Below are 27,330 nucleotides of genomic sequence, written 5' to 3' on the forward strand. Positions count from 1 at the left end.
AGCCAAGACTAAATGGGTTGCTGCCCTTGTGGGTTCCATGATTTATTTCCCTTGACAGGAGGGGCAGACGACCTCCGCAATAATCGACAAAGACTTTGACAATTTTGCATATAATAGACCAGACCTTATTAGTCACAAAAATGCAGAAAAAGGAGAGTACAAGCGGAAGAGATTGACTGGTAAATCCACTAAGTACAACTCTGGGACTGCAGTTGTTAACAAACTCGACTCATAAGCTCATCTTTACAGAAACCAGTTTTCCGAGCGTAGGAATATGAAACCTTCTCATTCCCCTAGTTTCTGTCAACTAACATGGTTCTGTGCTTTGTTGCTGTTGTTCCTCTTCAGCTTCTTCTGTACAACCATGGCTTCTGCTTCAGAAATTTCTTACAGCGATCATTGTGCTTCCATTGTCCCTGAATCCAGTCCAACTGGTCGTTTTAGTACCCAGTCTCCAATTCTCCATTTAGCCACAAGTTACTTCAAGGGTGGGGAGCAAATTCTTGGAAAGAAGTCAACGGATCAGTTGTTTAATAGTTCAGATGTTTATCTTTCACTTTATATCACTGAAAATATCTATGTAACCAAGACCAGCGGGGTCTACAAGGTTCAGGCTCGCTTGAGGTTCCGATTGCCCCATCAGTACCGTAATTATTCAGGTTATGGTCAGTGGTACCACCCCAGGGATGTCTACCGCAGAAGATCATTGAGATTCCTCTTAAATGGATTCTTTTCAGAGCAATCTAGGAAGCTTTGCATGGTAGGAAAGGCCTCTTGGCAATCTGCAGAAGGTAAGCTTCGCAATCTTGAAGCTGTTTTTCAATTTAATCATGCAAAGAAGAACTCAACCCTCTTAACTAGTTTAGCTAAGGGGACCTTGAAGAGCTTGAGTTCATCCAATAGCCCCAATTATTTCGAGCCCATTGAAATAGTTTCGCTCCCTGTGCTTTCTGATTACAATTATACATTGGCCTCAAAGGGGCTTGGCGGAGGGTGCCTGGGAGGAAATGATATTCCACCCAACCGGTCCCTTAGCTTGCTGCCAGGAAGCATTTGCTCGAGGTTCCTTTGGAGAACTTATGATTTTGAAGTGGAGTATGCAGCAGGGTGTAAAAGCACGAGTGATTGTGGTCCTTTTAAGAAGAAACATGCACACTTGTCCTTGTCCGCGTTTCAGTGTTCAGAGGATGAAGAAAAGCTACGATATATATTGGCTTTTCACAACGAATACTATTGGCATTACCAATCTTTTGACCCCAAGACAACATTGATTGGGGAAGGATCCTGGAATAGTGAGAAAAATCAATTGTGCATTGTTGCCTGCAGAATGCTCAACTCAGACAAGTCTTTAGAAGATGTTCGTGTGGGTGACTGCTCAGTGAGGTTGAGCATACAATTTCCGCTTGTCTGGAATATCACAGATACTAGCAGCATAGTTGGACTAGTTTGGACCAACAAGACGGCTACTGATCCAGGGCACTTCAAGGTTACCAGCTCCAACAACAATGGGGAGAGTTTGCCAGGCCTGAAATATGAATATACTCAAGTTGGCAAGGCAAGAGAATTATGTCCCAGAAAAGAAGTTGTTAAGGAAAATGGGGACAACTTCCCCAAAGGCAATTCTTATGATATGAGGTTTGACATGTCTGTTAAACACTCTAAAGAGGAGATTGCTTGGGGTAATGGACTCCCTATCTTTGTCAACAGTGAACATTATGGAGAAAATTTCGTAATAACTGAGGATTCGGGCCTTGGAGAAGTAGAGGAGAGCACCAATATTTATAGTAGCCAGATGAATATCAGCTATAAAATAACCTTCTCTTACATCAATTTGAAAGAACAGATTGCTTCGTTGAACTCATCACTCAATCAATGGGGTCAACTGTTAAACTCTGCCGAAGGTGTCTATGATACTGAAACAGGACATCTCTGCATGGTAGGTTGTCGAGAGATCCATCCCCTTCACAGTAGTGAAAAGTCATTTGATTGTGAGATGATCATAGATGTTGAGTTTCCTCCCTTAAGTTCAATGGTTGGAAGTTCCATCAATGGAGTCATCCAAAGCAGGCGGGCAAAAACTGATTCTCTTTACTTTGAGCAGTTGAATATATCTTCATCCTCTTATTACACTGTTCAAGCACAGGAATCCATTTGGCGGATGGATTTGGAGATCATTATGGTCTTGATCTCCAACACTCTGGCATGTTTATTCGTGGCATCTCAGCTATTCTATGTGAAGAAGCATCCAGAAGTTCTCCCCTTTATTTCAGTTGTCATGCTCAGTATCATCACTTTGGGTCACATGATCCCTCTGGTGCTCAATCTTGAGGCCCTTTTCATTAAGAATCACGATCAGCAAAACGTGATTCTTAGAGGCGATGGATGGCTTGAACTGAATGAAGTGAGTGTAAGATTGGTCAGTTTAGTAGTCTTTCTCCTGCTGTTGCGCCTCCTCCAATTGGCATGGACTGCAAGAACGGAGGATGGAGACGGAAACCATTTATGCGCTGCGGAGAAGAAAACCGCTTTCGTGTCTTTACTTCTGTATGCTGTAGGTGGACTAATTGCCTTCTTGGTGGAGTTAGAGAAGAATGGCAATGGGAATGGGATGCCACGTTCTCTATATCCTGCTTACAACACCACCATTCCTGATCCATCTCTTGTTATGTCTGAACAATCCTATACATTGAGGTACCTGAAATCATACGCTGGTTTGGTCCTTGATGGATTTCTCCTTCCTCAGATCCTCTTCAACATATTCCAGAATTCAAGGGAAAAGGCACTGTCTTATTTGTTCTATATCGGAACAACATTAGTCCGCTTGGTACCCCATGCATATGATCTCTACAGGGTGCACAATTACATGCGTCAAGATTTTTATGGATCATACATTTACGCAAATCATAGTGCAGATTTTTACTCCATTGCTTGGGATGTCATCATCCCTTGTGGTTGTATAGCGTTTGCAGTGATCATTTGGCTGCAGCAGCGATTTGGTGGAAGCTGTGTTCTTCCACAAAAAATTCGTGAACTTGGCCTGTATGAGAAGGTGCCTGTGGTTAGCAGTGAGTAGCTTTTGGGGCAAATGTTGACTGTAGAACTTATGTTTTGCTTGTGTGGAACTGCTGTTGCAAAATCTTCAAGCTAAAATAAGAAGACTGCTTGAAGTTAACTTTTTGGCTTTGTTTTTCTTTTGAGCAATCAGCATTTTCTGCTGGGGCTTCCTTCTCAGTTTTGAACACTTGATGTAATATGGCTGTGAATTAGTAGTGTCAAGTCAGGTTTAATGCCGGCTTTATGTTTTACTTTGCATATTATTTTTTTTCTTTCATTTTGAACTTGTTGATTCCATTCTTAAAAGCCAAGAATAATTAATAGTATCCTAATATAGCCCCCCCAAAAAAAAAGAGAGAAGAAAGGAAAAAACTGTTGATGTGAACGTTGTATGTATTTGAACGGATAGAGAATGATCTCAAGTTTCATACAAATGAAAAAAGAATTAATCAAAGAATAATTTGAAAGTCGCCATGTTTGGATAGCAACAAAAAATTGCTGCAGTTTACGTGAATACATTTTTTAATCACTTTTTTATCTTACATATATCAAATCACTATAGTAATTTTTTTAATAAAAAATCTAAAAAAATGAAATCCATAAACAATAGGTTGGTTTGGTCAAGGAGGGTCAAGAATTAAAAGGATCTCGATAGTTGGTTTTTTTTGAAAACTACACAAATATGAGAAGTAATTAAAATGCAAGGAATGCCAATAATAAATAGATTTAAATGGTCATCTGTGTACATAAATTGGGCACCAATCAAGAAAACCATTGATAAATTTTGATTTTCATGAAAATTGTGCTAATTGAAATATAAACTCCAACTGAGTACTCATATTTATTTGTTGTATTTACTCCCAAAATTCCAGCTAGTCCAACTTCATCCATATACTCCGTGACTCTAGAATCCTCCTCCAGCTAAAACCCTAAACCCCCCGGATTACACTACAATATAAACAAACAGAAATCTATTTCAGTTCTCCGTCGCCTCCAAACCAACTTCACCATTTCCTCGGATCATAACAATTCTAGAGCGAGACAGATACAGAGAAAATGGCAAGTTCAACCGCTTCAAGGCTGCTCAGCTTCACCAAACACAACTCAGCTCTCCAAAGCCTCATTCGCAGCCACCTCCTCCGCCCTACCGCCGCCACAACCCCCTCAATCACTCATCCACCCAGCCGCACTGCAGAGCGGCAAACTCCAGACCTAAAGCCAACGCAGAAGTCCACAAATATAACAGAGATATCGGAGAAGATGATGAAGAACCCCGTTGCAGCTATTAGGGGTTTTTATCCGTCTGGGATGGTGGGTTTCCCTGGGGTTGATCAATCTGGGATTATGCAAGCCCGCAAGGATAGTGATGGGTCCTTCGGTTTTGTTTCTGAGACTGAACTTGAAGATAGTGATGGAGATTTTGGGTTTGACTTGGACCATTACGATGATGCAGACGAGGGCGACGACGATCTCTTCCAGGATACCCACGACGCGGATGGCTCTGACTCCGAGTAGCAAGCATACTTTTTGTTTTCATCACTCGTTATCTTTCATATTTTGCTATTCCATTAATCACAGAAGATTATTAACCAGCTATGGTATTATTATTATTATTATTATTAGCTACAAAAATTGTCTGTGGAAGTTGGCAATTGTAGGATGATGACAAGTCGAATTAGGCTTTTCCCTTTTAATCTATGAAATGTTACTCCTCTGTGCATTTCTCTTGAATATATATATGTGCGTGTGTTCTACTTTGCGTTTAATTGAACATTTCAAGTAAAAATGGACTAAAATGAATGATTCAGTGTATATTTTGGGACAATAGAAAAATGAGGGACAAATTAACATCTTGTTCTGCCTCGAGAATGACTCGAGAAACTTGGACCATTGCTTTCAAGCTTCAGAATCGTTTATCTGTCGCTAAAGAACAATTCTGTGTCTTGCAACCTTTTTTTTTTTCTTCTTTGTATTTGAGCTGCTGAGGGTACGCTATTGTTAAGCGCCTGCACGTGGGAGGACATTAACACCCTATTGGGGTACAATGGCGAAGATCATCAGTAGCTGTATATAAATGTCCTATTCCTGTACCTGGTATTGGTTGGGCATTCAAATTTTACTTTGTAATGAAAAAGCGGTCTAATCAAATCAGTTTGGTTGAATCGGTATGATTTCTGAATTTTTCGCTGTTCATTCTTGGCTTTAAAATTTTCAATCCAAATCTATGCAATAGTGCTCTTTCGTAGAAATAAATAATATGAATATGCAGAGAAGTTTCTATCTTTTCAAGATTGCAACAGATTCTCATCTTCTCTGATGCTGCCCTACCTTCAACGAATAAACCATACCATGATACAGAGACGACTCTTTTATTGTGCTAGGGTCTTATCTTATTTTTGAACAAAAAAATAATTGCCACAAGTCTCATATTTTTCTTTTTGAATTGAAAGGAAAACTATCGAATTGGGTAACGGAGAAGGGAAGTTGATTGTGTTAATTGGGATGCTTCTCCACAGGACATATAATCAAAACAGCCCGTCCAAATTTGCATGTTTTTGGTTGGTTTAAATTTCATCGACTTTGATTTATTCTCATTTTCTAGTAATTCAAAATGTCATTCTGGAAAAGTTTTGTTTGGATAGAGTATTATTTGAAATATTATTTATTTGGAATAATTACTGTAGAACTTTTTGTGATGTGAGATAAAAAAGTGATTGGAAATATAAAAAGGTGGATTGGGAAATGTGTTTATGATGTAAGCGAAATATTATTTGAGATATTTTTGTTATCCAAAACTTTCAAACTCGGGGAAAAATCTGTAGATGAACAGCCTTGATTGTGAATTATGTAAATTTTCAAAGCAATTCTCATATTTACTTCTCATCTTTTATGTAATATGATTATTCAGTCTTGGTGTTGCAACCACAATAAGCTTTTAATATCGTCTCATTTGTTTCAATCACTAGTAATATGAAGAAACTAGATGAAAATAACGTAGAAAATTCAAATTTTCAAAAGAAAAAAAATTTGTTGAAGAGATTCTTTGCATGATCAGTTAGTTCAAGAGTCTGTATGTCAGTTAGAGGTGTCAAAATGGGTGACTTTGGCGGGTTTGGGTTGGGTAAAATGGATAATGGGTATAAGTGAGTCAACCCATTTATACCAATTTAATTAGATGGGTATAAATGGGTAAGTCAAAAAATGAATTGGGTAACCCAATTACCCATTTATAACCCATTTATTTTAACTTGTTGTAAACTCATTTAAATTCATTTTTGCAAACTAAGTTATCAATTTATACCGCTCTTTGTACCCATCATTAGTTTTAAATATTTACTTATAATGTTCAATAAGCCTAATTACCAATTTTTTTTTCATTTATACTCTATGTCACAAAATTACCTATTATTTAATAATTGAATAATAAGAATATAAAAATTTGAACTAAGTACTATAAAAATTAATATAAAAACTTAATCCAAAAATTTTGAACCCCTAACATTTTTTTCATATATAAATTTAAATTTTCATTTTAGAAAGATAAGAAAATGGGCTAAAATTTATCATAAATTGGTAATGCTGAAAAATGAGCAAGTTAACAAACTAAGAGAAAATAAAATAATAAGATAAAATCAACAAATAATAATAATAATAATAATAATGAAACAAAAGTAGTTAACACCATGACAAAATGAAAAATTTGAAAAAAAAAATGGGTGGGGGAAAAGAAGAGACTTGGGGGGAAGAGAATTCTAAATGGGTTAATTGGGTTTGATGGGTTACCCAATAATACCTATTTTTATTAAATGGGTATTATTGGGTAACCCATTTATACCCATATACAAAAATTTAAGATACCCATACCCATCTATTCATGGGCGAATATGGGTAAATTTAATTAAGTGGGTTGATTTGACACCTCTAATGTCAGTACAGAGATACTCAGCTCCAATATATATATAACCCTTTTAGTACAATTTACATAAATATCCTCAATATTTTTATTATTTATTAAGATAAATTTTATCTAATTTAAAGAATAGAATTTTTTTTTTATTTTTTAAACTCCATTAGGGCCATTAAGCTCAAATTTGAGGTTGAGTTTCAAAGTTCATCGAGTTCGAATTTGATAAAATTGAGTCGAGTTTGATTGATTAGATCAAATTTCAATTCGATTTTGTTCATTTATAGTCTCAAGTCCCATCAAAACACTATGCGAAATTATACAAGGGAACACACACACATATATACACACTCATTTTCTTTAATAAGAAAATCCTTGAGGATTGAGTTTTTGGTCATGGGATGGGATAGTACAAATTATTTTGAAAATTGTTAGCACTTCAAGAATTGTCATTCCACGTTTTGGATATTATACTGGATAGAGATCGCTCAATGACGGGGTTGTTGTTATATCTTTTTTTTCCCTGTTTTTATATACTTTTAGAGTTAGAAATTTGTTTTCATATAAGCAAAAAGGCTCATGTTTCAACTCTTTTTTTTTCCTTTTTTCCTTTGAGAAATATTATTTGCACTTCCATTTTTATTAATCATACTTTCACTATCATTTTAATCATATAGTTTTCATTTGTTAGACTATATAATAAAATAAACGATGGGAGTACAAATAACAAAAAATAGAATGCAAAGAATATTTTCCTTTTTCTTTTTGGCTTCTATCAACATGAATTGCAACAATGATCTAACAAGCAAATGATTGTACAAACGAGTTATCTAAGAAGAATCTCTATTTTTCTATTCTAGAAGATTAATTAATTAGTCATTAGATGCTTTTGTTTAGTATATTTAGAGTAGAGAACTTTTTTAAAAAAGGTAAATTGTTGTTTTAATGTTTCATTATCACATTGACTTTTGATTTAATGTTAAAAACATTTTGTTCAGGACTTTTGTTTGTCCCCATTATAATTTTTAATTTTAGCATATATTTTCTACTGTCTCAAATTATTTTCAAATAATTACACTTTTATAAGAGATTATAAATTTTATCTACTAAATGAACATCTTTGTTTTCAAGATTCAATGACAGGTTTGAAAAAAGAACTGGTGCAAGTGCACAGGATAAGAAATATATTTGGTTAGGCTAATGTATTAACAACTATTACAAAAAAAAAAAATCAAACAAGTCTATATTAGTGATTAGACTAACTGTGACCCAAACCCGCACCGCTCACAGCCCCCGACCCAAAATTGAGTAACCGGAATGGACCACATTGGAATTCAACCAACCCGTCTTCTGACCCTACAAAGACCCGACCCAAAGCATCATAAGACTTGCGCCATTGGCTCGACTCCTGAACTCCTTCCGGCTAGTTGGGACATTGAGCTTGAAGTCTTGAACTACCACCGGCAGCAGCAATGGAAACGGCGGAAACGCCGGAAACTTTTTTATACGAAACCCTAAGTCCTCTGAGCCTCACTACCAACACCGACGAACCGCCGCCAACTTCGTCGCCGCCATGTTCGTCTTCAAACCCAGATGAAGCCGAACCCTATGTTGTCTTCCGCAACGAAATTTCTCTTTCATCTATTCAGTCCTCGACAACTGAAACCGCTGCTCCTGAATATTTCTCCCTCGACGTTATTGATGTCGTAGAGAATGTTATAGATACTCCAATTCCGACTCCCGAGGCGTCTCCAGCTGCGGCACCAGTAAAAGAGCCCGAGCGGGAGAGAAGACTGGAGGGGAATTGGTTTCGAGCTAACTGTCGCTTCAAAAGTCCCATGCTTCAGCTCCATAAAGGTATGTTTTTGTCAGCATTTAGAGTTTGATATTATCTCTTTAACTGCACTTTTCCTCCTCATTTATGGAAATTATACTGCTAGTGCTTACGTAATTGGAAGAAGCCAGTTGCTTTGAAGTTTATCTGGAGCATCAGTGGTGAACTTGAATTCTTCATGCTTCAGATTTTCGATCCCCAGTCGTTGGAAAGATTCTACTAGACACAAAAGAAATAATTTAGATTAAAAAAAAATTAATGGTGTTGGATTTGGACACAGTTTTAGGTTTTTTCATTCCAAGTTTTGGTTTAGGGTATTGAGTATTGCCACCTACACAATGTGGGGATTTTCTGTTTTGTGTATTGATGAGCTGCTATGAAGAGAGATGAGAGAGGCAGAGCAGTTTGTCCGGGGATGTGAGTTTGTGATTTAGTCTACTGATTTTGATGTTGCAGAGATACTAGATTTTTGTGACTTTCTATCTCCAACTCCAGAAGAGCAGGCATCTCGGAATGAAGCTATAGATGCTGTTTTTGATGTTGTTAGATATATCTGGCCCAACTGCAAGGTTCACCTCTATCCCGAGCCATCATCCCTTTCATGCAAGTATGTAATTCGACTTATAATTTCTGCAACTGCATTTTAATGTGTCTCTGTTGATCTTGCAGGCAGAAGTTTTTGGCTCATTCAAGACGGGGCTCTATCTTCCTACAAGCGACATTGATGTAATTTCACTACTCCCATGTGCTTTTCTGTACCTTTACCTTCAATTTGCCAAGTCCACATTTCCCCCAAGAATAAAATTGATAATGCAAAAAGGAAAGTTAAAGTGAGGAGCTTAGGTTTATTGTTTTGTGTGTTTAACTAGCTTTTGTAGTCCTACATGCTAAGGACTCATTTTGATGTGCCTTGTTTGTTTTGATTCCACCTGCCTACATATTCTTTCATTGTTATAAATCTGACTTTACTAGTCATATGTTTATGAATATGTGGGCTGTCATTCCTTTTCTACTTGCTTGAGATGTGATTGAAGTTCCTCAAGTGCTTGATTATATTAGTTTTACATACATAATTTGATCACGAAGCTTTGCTTCTTGTTGACAAACTGACAGGGAAGTGGATACTCATTTTGTTCTAGTTTGTGTTTCAGATTCTGGAAAGCGATTCTTAGGATATTGTTTACATTATTTGAAAAGTGATTAGTTGTAGATGAAATATCAAAGTTGAACTTATTTAACACCAGTGGTGCATGACAGGTTGTGATATTGGATTCCAAAATTTCTCGTCCTCAGATTGGTTTGCAAGCTCTTTCTAGAGCCTTATCACAAAGAGGAATTGCAAAGAAGATTCAGGTCAGATAAATGTAGCATTTGAATGTATTCTTTGGTGAAAACTTTCTCATTTGACCACCTTTGGCGTGACTGCTTTTTTATTCTCTCAGGTGATTGCAAAGGCTCGTGTGCCAATTATCAAATTTGTGGAGAAAAGAAGTGGTGTCGCATTTGATATAAGGTCTATTCTCCAAAAATGTCCTGGCTAATATTGCTGATCTTACTCCAATTCAGCAGAAAGCAAGAACTCTGATTGTCTAGATTCGCATGCATATTAACTGTTGTTTTGATTGAATAATTAATGAAGGGGTTGCTGTGCCAGTTCCAATTTCATCACTATTCATCTGATTGAGCATAGTTGAAAGTAGCTCTTCCGCTGAAGCATCTATCTGATGTTTAGCCTTGATGTATTTGTGGTCTTGGATATAAGAAAGAATAAGGAACTTTCTTGTAGGCACTCATAAGTTCGCTATTATGTTCTTAAAATGTGATATTCTTTTTCCCTTTTTTGCAGTTTTGATGTACAAAATGGACCAAAAGCTGCTGACTTTATAAAGGTTTCTGGATATCTTTTGGACCAATATAGTATCTGCATGGATAATCTAGTGCCTTTACTAATCACTGGTCTTTTGTCTTTTAGGATGCTGTAGCTAAATGGCCTCCTCTGCGACCATTATGTTTAATTTTGAAAATATTTCTACAACAGAGAGAGTTGAATGAGGTGGAGTTCTACTTTTTAGTCTCCAATTGATTTACCTGCTATTACTTGGTTGTTCTTGTTCTTATATTCGTTGCTTCTGGGGTTTAAGGTAATTGTTTTTTTTTTTTCTGGTTTTATCCTGTAGGTGTATACTGGTGGGATTGGTTCCTACGCGCTGCTGACCATGCTGATAGCTATGCTGCAGGTAATTTAGTCAAGTTTGGAAGAAATGTACATCAATAAGGCGTTCTAGTAAATTCACATTGTGGTTGTCAATATTTTCTGTAAAGCCAGTCTCAATGCTCAGATGTCATGCTAAAGGATTATCTTCTTCTTTTCGTCATTCAAATTTCGGCCATTACAATTTGCCTTACTTTTTCTTATTCAAAGTATAGCCCTATGTAATTAACATCTGGTTGCTGCTTGACATTTTGAAGATCGTTAATTGTGAAATGCCTTTTTTGTGAAGGAAAATCAAGGTTTGTGGCGATACAAAGTAATAATGGAATGGGATACTGACATTAGTTAGTTATTGGTGGAGTAAAAAGAGGAGAGTAACTGGACTAAAAGTTAATTCATTTTCTTTTTCTGATATATTATATTATGAGAAGTTGGCAATAGCACCTCCATGGTGCTTGTCTGATGCAAACTCCTAACTGCACCGAAAGTTAGTTGATTTTATTAGTATGAGTAGTTGATTGCTGATTACTTTGGTTCCCTTCTTCCCTTGTCTTATAATGCTTGATTGTTTTTCATTGTCTCATGGTATTTAATTATGCAGAATCATAATTATCGCCAAGCTTCTCCGGAACACAATCTGGGAGTTCTTCTGGTGTGTTTCCCTTAACATATACTACTAATGCTTATGCTTGTCATGTTAGCCGTTTTGTTATAGTGCAGCTGCAGTTTAGCATTTAATTGCATGCGCCAAAAGTTGAATTTATTCATACTACAGTTACACTTTAGTATCTAATGCATGAGCCAAAAGTCAAATATTTGTATTTGTGGCTAGTCTTTGGTTTTAAGTTAATGCTTTTGAAAATAGTACAGGGAAATAAGAACTTTTAAGTAGTTGATATTTTGTTTCCTTTGAACGATAGGTGAACTTTTTCGATATGTATGGCCGCAAACTGAATACAGCCGATGTTGGTGTATCTTGCAATGGAGAAGGCACCTTCTTCTTGAAGAGCAGGAAAGGGTGAGAAACTTATCCTATGTACTTGTTTATTTGTTGCCGTTATTTCATTTTGGCTTAAGCTTGTAATTTGAACTTTATATCCGTCTCTTTTAATGTTTCAGGTTTTCTATCAAGGGAAAACCTTTTGTTATCTCCATTCAGGATCCGCAGGTTATTTGAAGTTTTTAATGTGTCTTCATTCATGATACTTTTCTATCTTGTTACTTTCAGAGTTGCAGATGGACTGGTTTTAAATTTCTAAACAGCTGGATAACAATTTTTCTATTTCTTGATTGGTTATTGAGCTTGGACTGCTCGAGTCTGAATTTCTTGCTGTCCCAAGAGTGTGTCCATCAGGACAGTGCAGAGGGCTTTACAATTAGTTTGGGGCAGATTTGAGCTGCTGAAGGAATTTATTCAGTTCCTGAGTGAATTGAAGACATGCATTATCTTCAATTCAAAACCTCATAGGATGCATGCTCTTTCAATTTAATGCTGTTGAAAGTTTAAGTAGATTCAGCTGGTAAAGGATATATCAGATTTTGTTTGTTGATTCTCTGCATAAAGAATGTGAAGTGGCAACATAGCTTTTGTTTTGATTCTCTGCATAAAGAATGCAAATTAGTCCAAGACTACATGATCTATCTTCTTCTTCTTTCCTTTTTTTTTTTTGTTTGTGTTGTGGGGGGGGGGGGGGTGGCGGGGGGCGGGGAGGTGGTTGGTTTGTTCAAAAAGAACTATGTTATCGTGTAGGTATGTTTTTTGTGATCGACATTATCTTATGAATCTGATGCCTTTACTGTTGTAGGCCCCAGAGAATGACATAGGAAAAAACTCCTTCAACTATTTCCAGGTATCCCCTTGTTCATTTATAATTCTCTATTTTGAGTTTCTTTTCATGTGCCAGATGTTGGCTGCTAAAACAAGTCAATTTGCCAACGGAACAGAAACTGAGAGTTCCTTTGGGTTCCATTTCTACTTGGTTTAGCATCACGTAGTTAGGAAAGTCAAAAAGTAATGCTATTTGAGCTACTTTGTACCCTATCCACTGATTTATAGCTGCCTGTACATTATGGCTAGGAAACAAGAAATTGCCTGCAAAACTATCTGCATCACGTAGTTAGGAAAGTCAAAAAGTAATGCTATTTGAGCTACTTTGTACCCTATCCACTGATTTATAGCTGCCTGTACATTATGGCTAGGAAACAAGAAATTGCCTGCAAAACTATCTGCTCTATTTGCTGATTCTCATGTCATCCTGTTGATTTTAGAAGTAATCATCATTGATTTTACATCTATTTATGTCTGGAGGAAAGAAATGGTCCTCAACTGTATTCGAGCACAGCAAGTCATCGTCCACCATATCATAAAAATGTTTGTCTTACCTCTGATCTTTGTCAAGTTTCCCGAAACTGAAGTTCTTATAATTCCTATGATGTAGACCCATGTGATTTCGTGCATTACGTTTCTGACATCTTCATGCACCTAGGAGTTGGTGTTGGTATTAATCAGTTTTAATCATGATTGATTCTCAGACCGACCCTGAGTTATGTTGGCTTTTGCAGGTTAGATCTGCTTTTGCAATGGCTTTCAGTTCTCTGACAAATGCAAGAGCTATTCTGGGCAATTGTCCCAACAGGAGCATTCTTGGTACCATTATAAGGCCAGATGCAGCGCTGCTAGAACGGAAAGGAGGATCTAATGGGGAGGTGACATTTAAGAAGTTGCTTCCAGGTGCGGGAGAACCACTGCCTGAACAAAATGGTGATCACAGGGAGATATATTGTAACTGGCAGTTGGGTGATGAGGATGACGAACCACTTCCCCGGGGAAATCCAATTTCTGGAGATGACAGTGAACATTCCTCAGGAAAGAAGAGGAAGAAATCACTTCAGAGGAAGGCTGTTAAGAAGGTGAAGCAGAATGGGGATGATAAAACTGTCAGACATGGAAAAATTAGCTCAGGGAAGAAGTCTATGAAGGATTGGAGACGTCATCAAGATGGTGGTGATAGCAATGGATACAGAAGCTATGATAGGTTTCATCACTGAGGAGGCCTGCTTGATCAAGCAATTTCCGAGCATCCATCTCTCATAGTCGTAGAGCAGCAGCAATTAGGAATCACAGAGACGATCCATGCTCACATCCATGATGCGAATGCTTCTTCCTCGAGTTTCTAGTAATTGTGCAATTACAATTATGGCGATAATATTGCTTCTCAAAAAATAGATCAGGGAAACTTACCAGTTAGACCTTTAGCCAGGAACCTTGATGCTCTGCCCCGGATCTTTCCTTGGTGGGACTGGCGGGGTGGAATTGGTGCTTCAAGCTCTTATTGCTAAGTGCATGATTGATCATCAGTCTGCCTTGGAATCCTCTGAACCATGGCCGAGTAGCAGTGTCAAAATGCTCATCGCTTATGGTGTTGAAGCTATCGAGGATTTGCAACCATAATTTGAGGAAAGAGTAGTGAATTTAATGCTGCTGTAACTCGGTAAGTTCTGTTGGAAAAACCTTAGGTCATACTTGGACTGTATTTGTCCTACATTTATACATCCAGCATCAGTTCAGGTGCTAAAATTTTGTTTTTGTTACATTTTTAGAGCCTACGTGTTAATATAGCAGCTTCAACATGTATACAAGTAAGAACCTTTTTTTTTTTTTTTTCAACATTTGTTTGGATGCCAAGTAATGACATTTTACCGTTTAACGTGTCTGGGGTAATCTACAAGTCATTAGTCACAACACGGTGCATAGTAGCTATAGCTGGGGGGACAAGAAACATTATTGAATATTCTTGTTCCATTACATTATTGAATATTCATTGTATCACATTCATGACGACACTTGTATATCATCTTGGTAAAAAAAAAACCTCGTTTATATATCTGATCTACATCTGGGTCGGGCCGCCAGGGAGTTATTAATTTAAGTCAAGAAAAATGATACGTAGTTAAAAGGGAAAGAATAGAAGACTATCAACTGTATATCTCTTAATGTATGAGTACATTAATCTAACTGCCTTCAACTTCCGACTTAATTGCAAGCGCATGACATTGACATCCAACTGCGAAACAGATCAACATGCAATTATTATTGTTGTTGTTCAAGCTGCTGCTCTTCTTCTTCCATTTTTTTTTTTTTTTTGGGGCTAAAATATCATTTTCATCCCTATTGTTTGCTTTGCAGAGTGGGCCACTTTTATCGCTGTTGATTTATCATAAACACATTTCGTCCCTTTTGTTTTAATTTTTAGAATAATAATATTAATATTTAATCAGTCAATTATGACTAAATGAAGCGCATGAGGGGCATGGCATGTGAGTCAAAAGACTCTCAGCATAATTTGGGCTAGAGGTGTCCCAGTATAATTATTGTTGTTCAATTAGAAAGCTTAGCGAACGTACACGAAAAGGCAAAAAAGGAGAATTGTGTAAATTCGCAGTAGTCAACGTACGATAAGACAGAAGGGAAGAAATGGCCAAAAAAAAAAAAAAAAAAGAGAGAGAAACAAACAAATGTCGAAATAAGCTTATGGGTTTAGACATCGGGTTTTGTCGATCACTGTCCCAGACTCCAAGTTACCTTGCGATAGTTCCTTTCTCTCCCCGAATTATTGTACTGAATCAGTAGGCTCCTTGATTCGAGTACCATACTTGATACTAGAAAATGAATCCAATGTCAATCTGTACGTCGTCGTCGTCATCTTCAAGCTCAACTAAAGCCTGGATATTTCACGGCATTGCTGTTGGGGCAGCTGTGGCCGTGGCTATCGGAGCTCACGCTTACCTTTATCTCCGCCGTCCTGGGAAGTTTCGGACGCGGGTCGTTGGAATTATACCCGCCCGTTTTGCTTCCTCTCGCTTCCCGGGCAAGCCACTTGTTCAGATCCTCGGCAAACCCATGATCCAGGTCCTACTCACGACCCTCTTTACTTACCCGCCCCTCAATTTTCTATATTTTTGTGATTAAATTTTCATTTCTGGAGATTGCTGCAAAAGGTTGACGATTCATGATTTATTAGTTCCCAACTTTCCTGGCGTTGTTTTATGTTGATTGTTCATTTGAATATCATCATCACGCTATCCAGATGGTGAAAAAATAAACATCGAAAAAAGATGAATAGAAAGAAAGTGTGATAAACCTTGGGAGGCTATATATTTTTTGCATGAACTGCTACTGAGACTTTCTTATACTGATTTATCAGAGAACATGGGAAAGGGCTAAAATGGCTTCCTCATTGGACCATGTTGGTAGGGCTTCATCTTGTATAATCTGTTGTGCATTTATATGGTGTATTCTATATTTTAGGCATAATTTTTCTCGTGATTAATTGGATTTTTTTTGTGGTATAGTGGTGGCAACGGATGATGAGAAAATTGCTGATTGTTGTAGAGGATTTGGTGCTGATGTGATAATAACATCAGAGTCTTGCCGAAATGGTATCAGTCTGTTTCCTTTGTTGTGCTTGCCTCTCTAGTTTTGAACGTGCTGACAGTGTAGCTGTATATACTTGCTGATATGCAGGCACGGAGCGGTGTAACGAAGCTCTTCAAAAGCTGGAAAAGAAGTACGATATTGTTGTTAACATTCAAGGAGATGAACCTCTGATTGAACCTGAAATTATAGATGGCATTGTCAAAGCCCTGCAGGTGAAGTTGGTCATTTTGATTTCTTTTCTTCTACTGGATTAGAACATTAAAACAACAAATAGGCTATTGAATCTCTTACTTATGGATGCCAACAAATACTTAATGTCGTAGAATGTATCTGCAGTAGAAGGGTTATATTTGGCTCATTGGGAAGCATCTGATGTTTAAATCTGACTTTCCAACAAATATTAAGAAGTTAGAAATAAGCTTTTCTCACTCTATGACTTTGTGCGAGTCCAACAGGCCTAACGCTCAGTGACGTGAATTCTCTTATTAAGAAGTAATTCAATTTTTCTTCTTTTGAACCATGCTGAGAAGAAAGGAAGTTATTCCCATAGCATTTACTAGCTATACACTGGAAAAAAAAATACTAGCTATACCCCCTGCTGAGGCATAACCTTTTAAACTTTATTTTCCTGTCAGTTTGTGACCACCAAGAAGGAACCCTCTAAATTAGCTTAGAGATACATATCTATCAGAGCTTGTTTTTTTAAATTACACTGCTTGAGTTTTGTTTTATATTGTAACCAATGTTAACTACCATTGAATGGTTGATTAGGCTGCCCCGGATGCTGTTTTTAGTACTGCAGTGACTTCCCTGAAGCCTGAAGATGCATTCGATCCGAATCGTGTGAAATGTGTGGTTGATAACCATGGTTATGCCATCTATTTTTCACGGGGGCTCATTCCATTCAACAAGTTTGTGCTCTAAATCCTACTATTCGGCTACAATTACGCTTCTAATGCTATAGACACTAAATCTGGAATCATTTCTGTCTTATGGATACAGGTCAGCAAATGTTAATCCTCAGTTTCCATATTTGCTTCATCTTGGGATTCAGGTACCGGCATGATATCATTTTGTTTGCATGTGCCACCGTAAGAGCCTAGATTAACCATGTAATTACAAGTTTTGACTCTGTCTTTTTAATGGCCAGAGCTATGACTCAAAGTTTCTAAAGATTTATCCCGAATTGACACCAACACCACTTCAAATGGAAGAGGATCTCGAACAACTGAAAGTCCTCGAGAATGGCTATAAGATGAAGGTGCAATGGAGATTCTCCTTGTTTCTTGTCCTTTTGAATCTTTTCTGTGCTTTATTTTAAGTTTTCTTTCAAATTCTTCTCCCATTGAAATAAGGAATAAAATGAAAAATGGATAAAGTTCATTGCAGCCTTCGTCCCTCATGCTTCCTTTTACTACTTTTTGGTGTCATAAATTTTCCCCAGAGGCACAGGATGAGGCAGTTAAATTCCTTGTATAGTAAAATGGACTCGATCCCCACTTCTGTATAACCTACTGCAGTTATTGCACATTCATGCAGACAAAAAGAAGCATAGATTTGAGTTCATAATAACAGCAGGTTTCATTAATAGAAAGAAAAGCGAAGTTGTCCCACATGAGTTCCGAATTAAGAATAGATTTGATGGGTACATTCTTTATCCTCATATAGTACCCTTTTTATTGTTCTTTTTCCCTCTGTAGGTGATAAAAGTAGACCACGAGGCCCATGGAGTAGATGCCCCTGAAGACGTGGAGAAGATAGAACATTTCATGCGCGAGAGAAACTTGTCGTAATTGTTGATGATTGGAAAAATCATCAAGGGTTTTAAGTTCACAGTTCACTTATTACTTTTAGTTAGAGACAGAAAATGGTTTAAGAACCATGTGGGCGGTAAAGATACATAGTTTCAAATGGTAAAGGAACTGATGTAAATTTGATTTAGTAGTCTGTTTTGTGTTTGATGCTTTGGTCCTAGTGGGGACTCATGACTGTTTTGGAGCTTCTCTAAAAGGGTTCAGAAGTGTAATTTGTTGACTTATTTGCTATATTTGTTTGAGCGAATAAAGCTGCATCATATTCCGTCTGATCGAGATTGGGAGTTCTTGGTATGTATCAGAACAGGAAACTGATTTTTGAATTACACCAGTATATTTTGTCATTCTAGTGTTTTGGAATTTCTAATTTAAGACTATTTACTCTGTACAAATTATTAATTCGATGTTGGGATAATATGCAAGAGAAACATTTTACCAAGGTAGTGTTGAGTGTAAGACTGCAAAGGAGTCGAGTTGAGTTTTGAACTTATTGAGTCGAGTTGGACTTGTTAATGTGCGAGTTCGAGTTCAAGCTCAAGCTCGAGCTAAAAAAATGAAACTCGAACTTGACTCGGGTTAGGAAAAGGTAAGTTCGAGCTCAACTCGTTTCTGACTTCCGAGCAGTTTGAGTTTCACTCGATATTTTGGTTCGCGAGGAGCTTGAAGTGAGCTCGATTTTAATTGAGCAAATTATCCCAGTGGCCACTAAACTTTTATCATCGTCGAGTTTTGGTCACTCAACTATTAAAAGGCTGGTTTTGACCATCAAACTGTATAAAAGGTAGACTCGAGCCCATTTTGTTAGATTTAGTCGTTAACTTTGCAGAGGTGTCTGTCCGCGCGATTTTCAATACAAAAGGTAGGGTCAATTTAGGAAGTCGAAAATATCACTTGCACCTCTTCTTCCTCTCCCATGCATCTGTTCTTTTTCTTCCTTGCCTAAACCCAAACATCAAACAATTGACAATTAAAGAAAAACGCAACAACGAAGAATTTTGGGGGATTGAGCGACAGCAGAACGGGTTGACAAACAAGATCTTCATTTCGTGGAACGATGGAGTGGCCCAAGTGGGTGATTAGACCAAGGGGCCAGCATTTTGATCCATCTGATGCATACGGTAAAGTTTTAAAATCCCTAAGTTTGTTTAGTTATCCACATCCCAGAATAGATTGTGTGTTTCATGTATGTATGGGCTACATTTTATCGTTGTTTTGGCTTTTTGCAATAAAGCATAGAGATTTCATAGTACACTGATTAAAGTATTCTTAATGCTGGAAAAAGGGGTTAATAAATAATTCATTCATTGAATTTGGGTTTACTAGTTTTGACTAAAATTTTAATTTTTTTAACTAATCGCATGTCATGCAGTGCCAGGTTCTTCTCTGTTCACCATACGAATGTATCATGGGGGTAAATTCAATTGGCAAAATTACAGATACATTGATGGGCATGTAGATTATGTTGATTTATGTGATGCGGAAACAATGTCTGTGCATGAAATAAACTACATGGTGGATAAATTAGGGCATTATGGATGTATGGTGTATTACTATGTTGAGCCTGGGAAAGATTTTCGAAATGGGTTGAAGGAATTATCTACTGATAAAGCCATTATCAGTTTTTGCAATTGGGCTTATAAGCATAAAATCATGGAGGTGTACTGTGACCACCAGTCAAAGAATGAAATCAAGATGATGGCCACAAAGTCCCTTCCTTCTGATCTACAGCTGAGTAAAAAAGCCGCAGTCACCATCGAGGAACTTGACGAAAATGGAAATGTTATTAGGGAACCTGGATTTGAACTAGTGCCATTTACAAGATCAATTGGCAAGATAGATGTTGGGAACTCTTCTAAAGAGAATGCCTTGAATAATGGGGATGCAAATGATAGAGGAAATATAGATGGCCAAGTGGAGACTGATACTGATTCGGATGGAGACTGTGATCGCTTTAGTGCTGATAGGGATTTCTGTAGGGATGAAGAAATGTTAGAAGAATTGATTGTTGAGGGGCTAAAATCTGGTGTGGATTCTTCAAATACAGAGCAACCTAGATCTTCACAGCATCCCAATTCTAATGATGATTGTAATAATGCTGCACAACAGCAAGAATCAGTTGTAGATGAGCTAGGCAGACAACAACAAACAGTTGGGATGGATCCATGGTCACAACAATCAGGACTTGAAACTGAATTTGAACATCAGCAGCAGCCTGAGACAAATGAAGAACAACCCACGGATGTGGGAACTGAAAACCAACAGTCGCGGAGGAAGAAGCAAGTTAGAAGGAGAAGAAACAACAATAGAGCATCAGGAGAAGAGGCAGCTCCTCATTTAGATGATGTCCATGCATTAGATAAAGACACAGTGGTGACTGAGTTGCATAGTGATGCTGGCTCCTCAGATGAAGAGAATGATGATGACTGGAGGAATAGGTATGTTGATTTCAATCCGGAGAGAGATCTAAAAGACCCTAATTTTGAGTTTCACATAGGAATAAAGTTTGAGTCAGCTGAACAGCTAAGATTAGCTGTTAGAACATATTTCATCATGAAAGGAAAACCAGTAAAGCCATACACAAATGAAAAAAAAAGGTTTAGAGCAAAATGCAAACCTCCTTGCCAATGGTTTGTTTATGCTTCAGTTGAGAGGGAACTTGGAATAGCTGATTTGGTTGTCAAGAGCATGAATAATGAGCACACAAACTGCAGTCATGTATGGAAGAACAAGAATATTTCTGCTAAGTGGCTTGCAAACAAGTACATGGAGAGATTTAGATGTAATGTTGAAATGCCTCCAAGATTATTAAGACAAATAGTTGATGAGGACTTCAAAGCTGAAATTTCAAAATGGATGGCATACAATGCAAGGGCAATTGCTAAAAAGGAGATTCAAGGGAATGCAGAGCAGCAATATAAGGACATATGGAGATATTGTGCAGAAATTAAGAGGACACACCCAAATACCACAATGGAAGTTATGTTTACTCCCTTCAGACAACCTGGATGCAACCCAAAATTCATGAGACTTTATTGCTGTTTGGGATCATTAAAACAAGGCTTTCTTGACGGTTGTAGGCCCATTATTGGGGTTGATGGATGCCACATAAAGGCTGAATATCGGGGACAGCTGTTGACTGCTATTGGAGTAGATCCCAACAATGGATGGTGGCCCATTGCTTGGGCAGTGGTTGAGAGGGAAGCAACTGAACAGTGGAAATGGTTTTTTGAGCTGCTGAAGAATGACTTGCAGATTGAAAATGGGTACAGCTACACCTTTGTTTCTGACCAGCAGAAGGTATTAACTCCTTCCCTTTGTATATGCACAGTACACAAATCTGTTTCAATTTACTAATGCCTTTTGTTTGTAATAATTTATAGGGTCTTGACCGAGCATTATCTGAGGTACTACCAAACAGTGAGCACAGATACTGTGTGCAGCACCTGTATAACAACTTCAAGAAGAAACATCGTGGACTTGCCCTGAAGACAAAACTGTGGAACATTGCAGCAAGTACTACTGAGGGACTATTCAAGAAAGCATCAGCAGATCTGAAAAATTTTGACAAGGAAGCATATGAATGGGTGAAGAAAGCACCACATCCCAGTCATTGGTGTAAGACTTTTTTTTCAGAACATACTCGATGCGATATGTTGGTTAATAATTTGTGTGAAAGTTTTAATGGTCATATACTTGAAGCTAGGCAGCAGCCAATTATCACAATGTTAGAGTCCATTAGGATATTTCCGATGGAGAGGATACAGAGAAGGACAACTGCAATGGAGAAGTTTGAATTGTCCATTGGCCCACTAATTAAAAAAATAATTGATGATAGGGTGATAGAATCAAGACAATGGAGGACCATTTGGAATGCTGTGGATGGATACCAGGTTAGGGGACCAAGGGGGGCCCAGTTTGCTGTTTATTTAAAGAAAAAATCCTGCACATGCAAACTGTGGGATCTAATTCCTTGCTGTCATGCTATTGCAGCAATTCACAGAAATAATGCCGACCCCTATAAAGAGGTGTATGACTGCTACAACAGAGATCTGTTTCTAAAAATTTACAAAAGTGTTTTGTATCCTATCAATGGACAAGTAATGTGGCCTGAAGCTGATGGGGTGGATCTTGATCCACCAGAAAGGATAGTGCAACCTGGCAGACCTAAGAAGGCCAGGAGAAGAGATCCTACTGAAACTCAAAAGACTGGAAACAGGTTACGGAGAAGAATAGTCATCCATTGCAGAAAATGTGGTGTTGCCGGCCATAATGCAGCTGGTTGCAAGGTGCAGCAACAAGACAATCAACAACAGCAGAATCAGGATAGCGAGGAGCAGCAGCAGAACCAACAGCAGCAACGTGGTTCTAAGAACATGCAGTAGTAACAACAGAACCAACACCAGCACCAGAGTCAGCATGAATAGACCCAACACCAGCACCAAAGTCAGCATGAACAGACCCAACACCAGCACCAGAGGCAACATCAGACCTAACACCAGCACCAGAGGCAGCAGCAGACCCAACAGCAGCACCAGCACCAGCAACACCAGCACCAGGATCAATATCAGCAGCAGCAAAATCAGCAACACCAGCAACAGAATCAACATCAGCAGCAGCAACAGCAGCAGGATCAGCAACAACAGCAGAATCAACAGCAGCAGCAGGATCAAGAGTATCAGCAGAACCAACAAGAACAGCAATCACAATCTGCTGTTGAGGAAAGTGAACATGCACAGCATCGACAGCAGGAAGAAGTTGTACAAAACCAACAACAGTCTCAGAGCCAAGGGGCTCATCAACAAAGGAAAGCAGGAAAACGAAAGTTAACAGATTCAGAAAAGAGGCAGATCAATGCCAATTATGCATATTTAGGTAAAGAACCTCCTTTCACTGTTGGAAATTGGAGAGGAAAATGGAGTAGAGCTGGTACTAGAAGAGGAGGAACTTCAGCAACAACTACCAGAGGACAACCAAGAGTCAAAAGAGGATCAAATTGAAGAGGAAGTAAAGCTATAGCTAGATTGGGACATAATGCAACTACATTTTGTCTTTTTGTATGAAGTTTGTTTTGGATTTGATATGCTGACCTATTACGAACATGGTCCATATGTACAAACAATTTATTTTGTCCAATCTACACAGATTGTTCTATGTTAATGCAGCACTTTTGTTTAGTTCTTATGTCTCTGTCATTTATTGATGAAATTAGTAGAACTGAAATGTGTTGTTTCAAACCTTTTTTGACACCAAATAATAACTATTTATTCATGTGAACAATACAACTTTTATATATCAAAATGTTTATACAGAGGGGTACAAAAGGGGCTTTATAAAGCCATTTGCCCTTTCCCTTTCAATATGCTACCATTACAACATAGTAGCTATTCTTCAAGGATTTTCAACGATGCCACAAATTTGTAGCATGCCACCAGAATTATCTATTCTCATAACTAACATTGCTAAGACAACTATTAGCCAAGGCAACACTGCGCATCGAATGAGTCGCTTATTGGCTGATTTGTACTTGGCAATTTCAGTTTGAAGTGGCTTCATTTTACCCTCCAATTTCACAGCTTTTGCTTCCCACTTTCTTGCAGCTTTTTCAAATTCAACCATTTTTTCCTCCATTCCATTGATCTTTCTGAGTAGACCCGGTATAATCATTGTAGATCGAGCGCACATTTCATCATCTATCCAACCCCAATAGCCACAGCCATCCTTAAAAAAAAAACAAATTCATTATATTTCTTACACAATAATAAATTAAGTATCTAAAAAAATGTTACAAACCTCCCCCAATGCGCATTTGGCAAATCTTCTTCCCGGATTTTGTGCAGTCCATGAAGTTATCATTACTGTCTTCATCCCACAAACACAAGTAGGCAAAATGGGTGTCAACGATGTAGGTGGCATGGATCTTGCTGGCCCGACTCTTGGTGGCGTTGATCTTGGTCCTGCTTCCTCTAATCCAAGTTGGGCTTCTTCCATTTCCTTCTCTTGTAGTTTCTCTCGGATAAGTAATCTTTATTAGTTTTATACAAGAAGAACAAGAAGATCTATTTTCGACTTCCTAAATTGACCCTACCTTTTGTATTGGAAATCGCGCAAACGGACACCTCTGCAAAGTTAACGACTAAATCTAACAGAATGGGCTGGAGTCTACCTTTTATACAGTTTGATGGTCAAAATCAGCCTTTTAATAGTTGAGTGACCAAAACTCGACGATGACAAAAGTTTAGTGGCCACTGGGATAATTTGCCCATTTTAATTGATATAGAGGTATTTTTATAGTTTCACTTCAATTCAAGCTTTTCAAGCGATTCGTTGAGTAATCGAACCTAACAAATGGTTGCTTGAGCTCGATTCGTATATATTAATGCTCGGCTCGAACTTAGTGTTGATCGAGCTCAAATCGAGCTACTCGTGAGCCGGTCAATTTCAGCCGTGGTTGTTTGGAAGGGAAACTTCTTTGTCTTGTCCTCCAAAAGCCAGAAGGGAGATAACGTCCCGGAAATGGAGCCACAGCAGGGATAAGACTATAGTGCAAGAGTTGAAGCGCGAAAATAAGAGCGGCGTCCTCATGTCATCATCCATATTTGAAATCGTAGCCTTTGCATTTACTCTGGATCTAAATTAATACTTATTAGTCCTATCGAATCCTTCGAGTGGGGCCTTTGCATTTACTCTGGGTCTAAATTAATACTTAGTCCTATTGAATCCTTCGAGTGAATGTCCCCAAAAAAAAAAAACTTTTTGAGTGAATAAAACTCAAAATAAAGGAGCTGCTAAACTAGTATTTTGGGCCACTACGCCGACTTCTATTTGAAGGTTTAACCACAGGAATGTAATGCATAGCGGTCGAACAAAGCCGCATGATTCTAATTGTAAGAATTTTTCAGGCTTTAATATTGTGATACTATCTAACATTCAATTCAACTTGTTGAAAAGAATACTACTGTATATAGAATGCAACATTTCAGATACATGTAAATTAGTACTACACAACCTTTTTTTTTTTTTTTTTTTGCAAAAATTAGTACCACACAACTCAATGATCATATTGAAAGAAAATTGCCTTGCAGGAGAGATCCAGAAAAAGCAGAGGTTAGGGAGAGGGGACACGCGAGGACCACGGCTCTATATTTAACATCTTTTGGGGTACAGAATGAAGTAAGCTATCCTGGGAAACTGGACACTCTTTTAAAATTCATTGCTCCATCAAATCCCAAAAATGATACGGTACAGTAATAATGATTCAAAGCGTGTTGTGTTCAATTCATATAGCCTTTGCGGATACTCATGTTGTATGTTACTGTAGTGAAATTCATAACCAGAAGCAGAAGAAGCCAGCAGGCCACAGGCGGGATCCAGAGAGAGCAGGGGGTTAGGCAGCTGGATGATGAACAGGTATGTATATCTCTTGTCAATCAACAAGCAGATAAGACATGTCAAATTGTCCAGTTGCTCCCCTTGTACCAAATCCCTGGATTTCGTTCCCTTTTATTAGTCAAGTGCCCATCTGAACTAATGCACTACTGTCCAGTGGAAGGCCAAATAATTGCAGAAACAAAAAGAGAGAATAAAAAAAATGGGAAGAAGAAGCAAATTTCATACTCTCATTTGTCATTTCCTTCTTGGATTGGGTGATGATTGGATCACATTTTAGACAAGATCAAAACTTTAGAGCTTCTTCTTGCAGAAAATAAGGACAGAAATTAACTATGTACTACTAAAAATGCAATTGAAGATAAAAAGCATCGCATTTGCATTCGTTACGCTGAAACTCTGTGACAAAGTCTAAGAAGCCCTAATACTAAATTACTAATCCTAAAAGCAAAGGTTGTCAACAGTGCTCAATTTTTGGTTACTTGGGGGTGGGGGTTGGGGGGCGGGGGTTGCTGGGGTGTTGGGGCTGGGAGGTGTGAAATATCGTTCAGTTCAATTGATAACCAGCTGAACTTCAGTCTTGAATAGAAGAAAAGACAGCGAATCCAAAGAGAAATACACAAACCCGCCTGGTGAATGTGTGACAAACGACCCGAAACTCTTCCCCACTACACAGTGCCATGCCGGCCCATACAACCCATCAAACTCCTGTGCGATTTTAATAAATCAAATCAACAACCGACAACTATTCATTAAGGAGTTAGAAAATTCATTTATAATTGATGGGTAGTTGTTAGTAATATTCAGTACCTTTTTGAGAGAACGAGCGAGGAGGGCGGGGCTAAGTCGATGAGTTTGAGGAGGAGTGGCACCGGAGGTACCGGCAGTGACGAGTGATCGGGTGTAGCGGAGTGCATGCTCTTGCATGGACACGGGCATGTCTGAGGTTCTTAATCGCACGTTTAGGCTGATTGCTATGGCTGCTAGCTTCAGTTCTTGTTCTGATAGAGAGTTGTTCTTCTTCTCCTTGCTGTTGTTGTTGCTTTGATCAGAAACAACAGGAAGCTGCTGCTGCTGCAATATTTGTAATGGTTTCTGAGGTCTTGACTTAGAGGAAGCTGCTGCTGCTGATGATAATTGCATGACTTTGGGTTGGGACTGCTGATGGGATTGAGGGGGCTTATTTTTGGACTTGCTTTGAGTTGTTTCTTTCATGATTGTTAGAGGCGTATGAAAAGAATTGTTAGAGGTGGATAAAGACACGAGAACTAGAGAAGAAGAGTTGAACTTTTTGACCGGGGAAATATGTGGAGTCGTTGGGGTTGGAGGATTGGAAATTGGAATATAAAGAAAGATTTGAACTTTGACTGACAATACATGGTGATAGAGACAGCAGCAGGCCAAAGAAAAAAAAACAGATGATAATCCAAATAGAGAAAAATGCAAGACATGCAAGAATTAATAATTAGACTTGGTTTGTGTTTATTGCAAGTTTCATTTTTTTTTTTTTCAATTTCCTACGAGGCTTTCGGTGTCTATTTGGATTTTGAGGATTAGAGTGAAGAGAAGGAAAAATACGAGTACACTGGACACTGCTTGGGGGATGGTACACAAGAAAAGTGTGGGATCATCAAACCACATAAATGGTGTGGGGCGCAGGAGTTGCTGCAGCTGCTGACCAGTCTAATT

At 38.1% G+C, this 27,330-nt stretch overlaps 3 protein-coding genes and 1 long non-coding RNA gene across 4 annotated transcripts; 3 read left to right on the forward strand and 1 right to left on the reverse strand.

Moving 5' to 3' along the window:
- The first annotated feature begins 364 nt into the window (after nucleotides 1-364).
- LOC140007107 (uncharacterized) lies at nucleotides 365-3,073 on the forward strand. Its single transcript, XM_072049821.1, has one exon. It carries the CDS (start codon nucleotides 365-367, stop codon nucleotides 3,071-3,073), a length of 2,709 nt encoding a protein of 902 aa, XP_071905922.1.
- Nucleotides 3,074-8,336: 5,263 nt separating this feature from the next.
- On the forward strand, nucleotides 8,337-14,115 carry LOC113688456 (uncharacterized). The gene is made up of 13 exons (XM_027206273.2): nucleotides 8,337-8,815; nucleotides 9,249-9,361; nucleotides 9,462-9,518; nucleotides 10,050-10,145; nucleotides 10,235-10,305; nucleotides 10,639-10,681; nucleotides 10,765-10,845; nucleotides 10,970-11,029; nucleotides 11,606-11,656; nucleotides 11,925-12,022; nucleotides 12,124-12,172; nucleotides 12,810-12,854; nucleotides 13,567-14,115. Exons 1-13 carry the CDS (start codon nucleotides 8,431-8,433, stop codon nucleotides 14,050-14,052), a joined length of 1,635 nt encoding a protein of 544 aa, XP_027062074.2. The 5' UTR covers nucleotides 8,337-8,430; the 3' UTR covers nucleotides 14,053-14,115.
- Nucleotides 14,116-15,522: 1,407 nt separating this feature from the next.
- Nucleotides 15,523-18,531, forward strand: LOC113688477 (3-deoxy-manno-octulosonate cytidylyltransferase, mitochondrial-like). Its single transcript, XM_027206295.2, has 8 exons — nucleotides 15,523-15,913; nucleotides 16,209-16,254; nucleotides 16,357-16,443; nucleotides 16,529-16,653; nucleotides 17,213-17,352; nucleotides 17,444-17,495; nucleotides 17,592-17,702; nucleotides 18,142-18,531. The coding sequence occupies exons 1-8, from the start codon at nucleotides 15,671-15,673 to the stop codon at nucleotides 18,232-18,234; spliced, it is 897 nt and encodes a 298-aa protein (XP_027062096.1). The 5' UTR covers nucleotides 15,523-15,670; the 3' UTR covers nucleotides 18,235-18,531.
- A 5,008-nt stretch (nucleotides 18,532-23,539) lies between these two features.
- On the reverse strand, nucleotides 23,540-27,141 carry LOC113687755 (uncharacterized). Its single transcript, XR_011814523.1, has 3 exons — nucleotides 26,452-27,141; nucleotides 24,046-26,349; nucleotides 23,540-23,973 (listed from the first exon to the last, which is right to left on the reverse strand). It is a non-coding gene; the product is annotated as an uncharacterized lncRNA (long non-coding RNA).
- Between the last annotated feature and the right edge of the window lie 189 nt (nucleotides 27,142-27,330).

This window comes from Coffea arabica, chromosome 5e (assembly GCF_036785885.1).
Source record: "Coffea arabica cultivar ET-39 chromosome 5e, Coffea Arabica ET-39 HiFi, whole genome shotgun sequence".
In the NCBI taxonomy this organism is placed as follows: domain Eukaryota; kingdom Viridiplantae; phylum Streptophyta; class Magnoliopsida; order Gentianales; family Rubiaceae; genus Coffea; species Coffea arabica.

Bases quoted from the DNA above. Each gene is read 5' to 3' on its own strand.
- LOC140007107 (XM_072049821.1), top strand. From the start codon at position 365: ATGGCTTCTGCTTCAGAAATTTCTTACAGCGATCATTGTGCTTCCATT.
- LOC113688456 (XM_027206273.2), top strand. From the start codon at position 8,431: ATGGAAACGGCGGAAACGCCGGAAACTTTTTTATACGAAACCCTAAGT. The intron at 8,816-9,248 runs GTATGTTTTTGT...TTGATGTTGCAG, and splicing joins CATGCTTCAGCTCCATAAAG to AGATACTAGATTTTTGTGAC. The intron at 12,023-12,123 runs GTGAGAAACTTA...TTAATGTTTCAG, and splicing joins TTCTTGAAGAGCAGGAAAGG to GTTTTCTATCAAGGGAAAAC.
- LOC113688477 (XM_027206295.2), top strand. From the start codon at position 15,671: ATGAATCCAATGTCAATCTGTACGTCGTCGTCGTCATCTTCAAGCTCA. The intron at 17,353-17,443 runs GTTTGTGCTCTA...TTATGGATACAG, and splicing joins GGGCTCATTCCATTCAACAA to GTCAGCAAATGTTAATCCTC. The intron at 17,703-18,141 runs GTGCAATGGAGA...TTCCCTCTGTAG, and splicing joins AGAATGGCTATAAGATGAAG to GTGATAAAAGTAGACCACGA.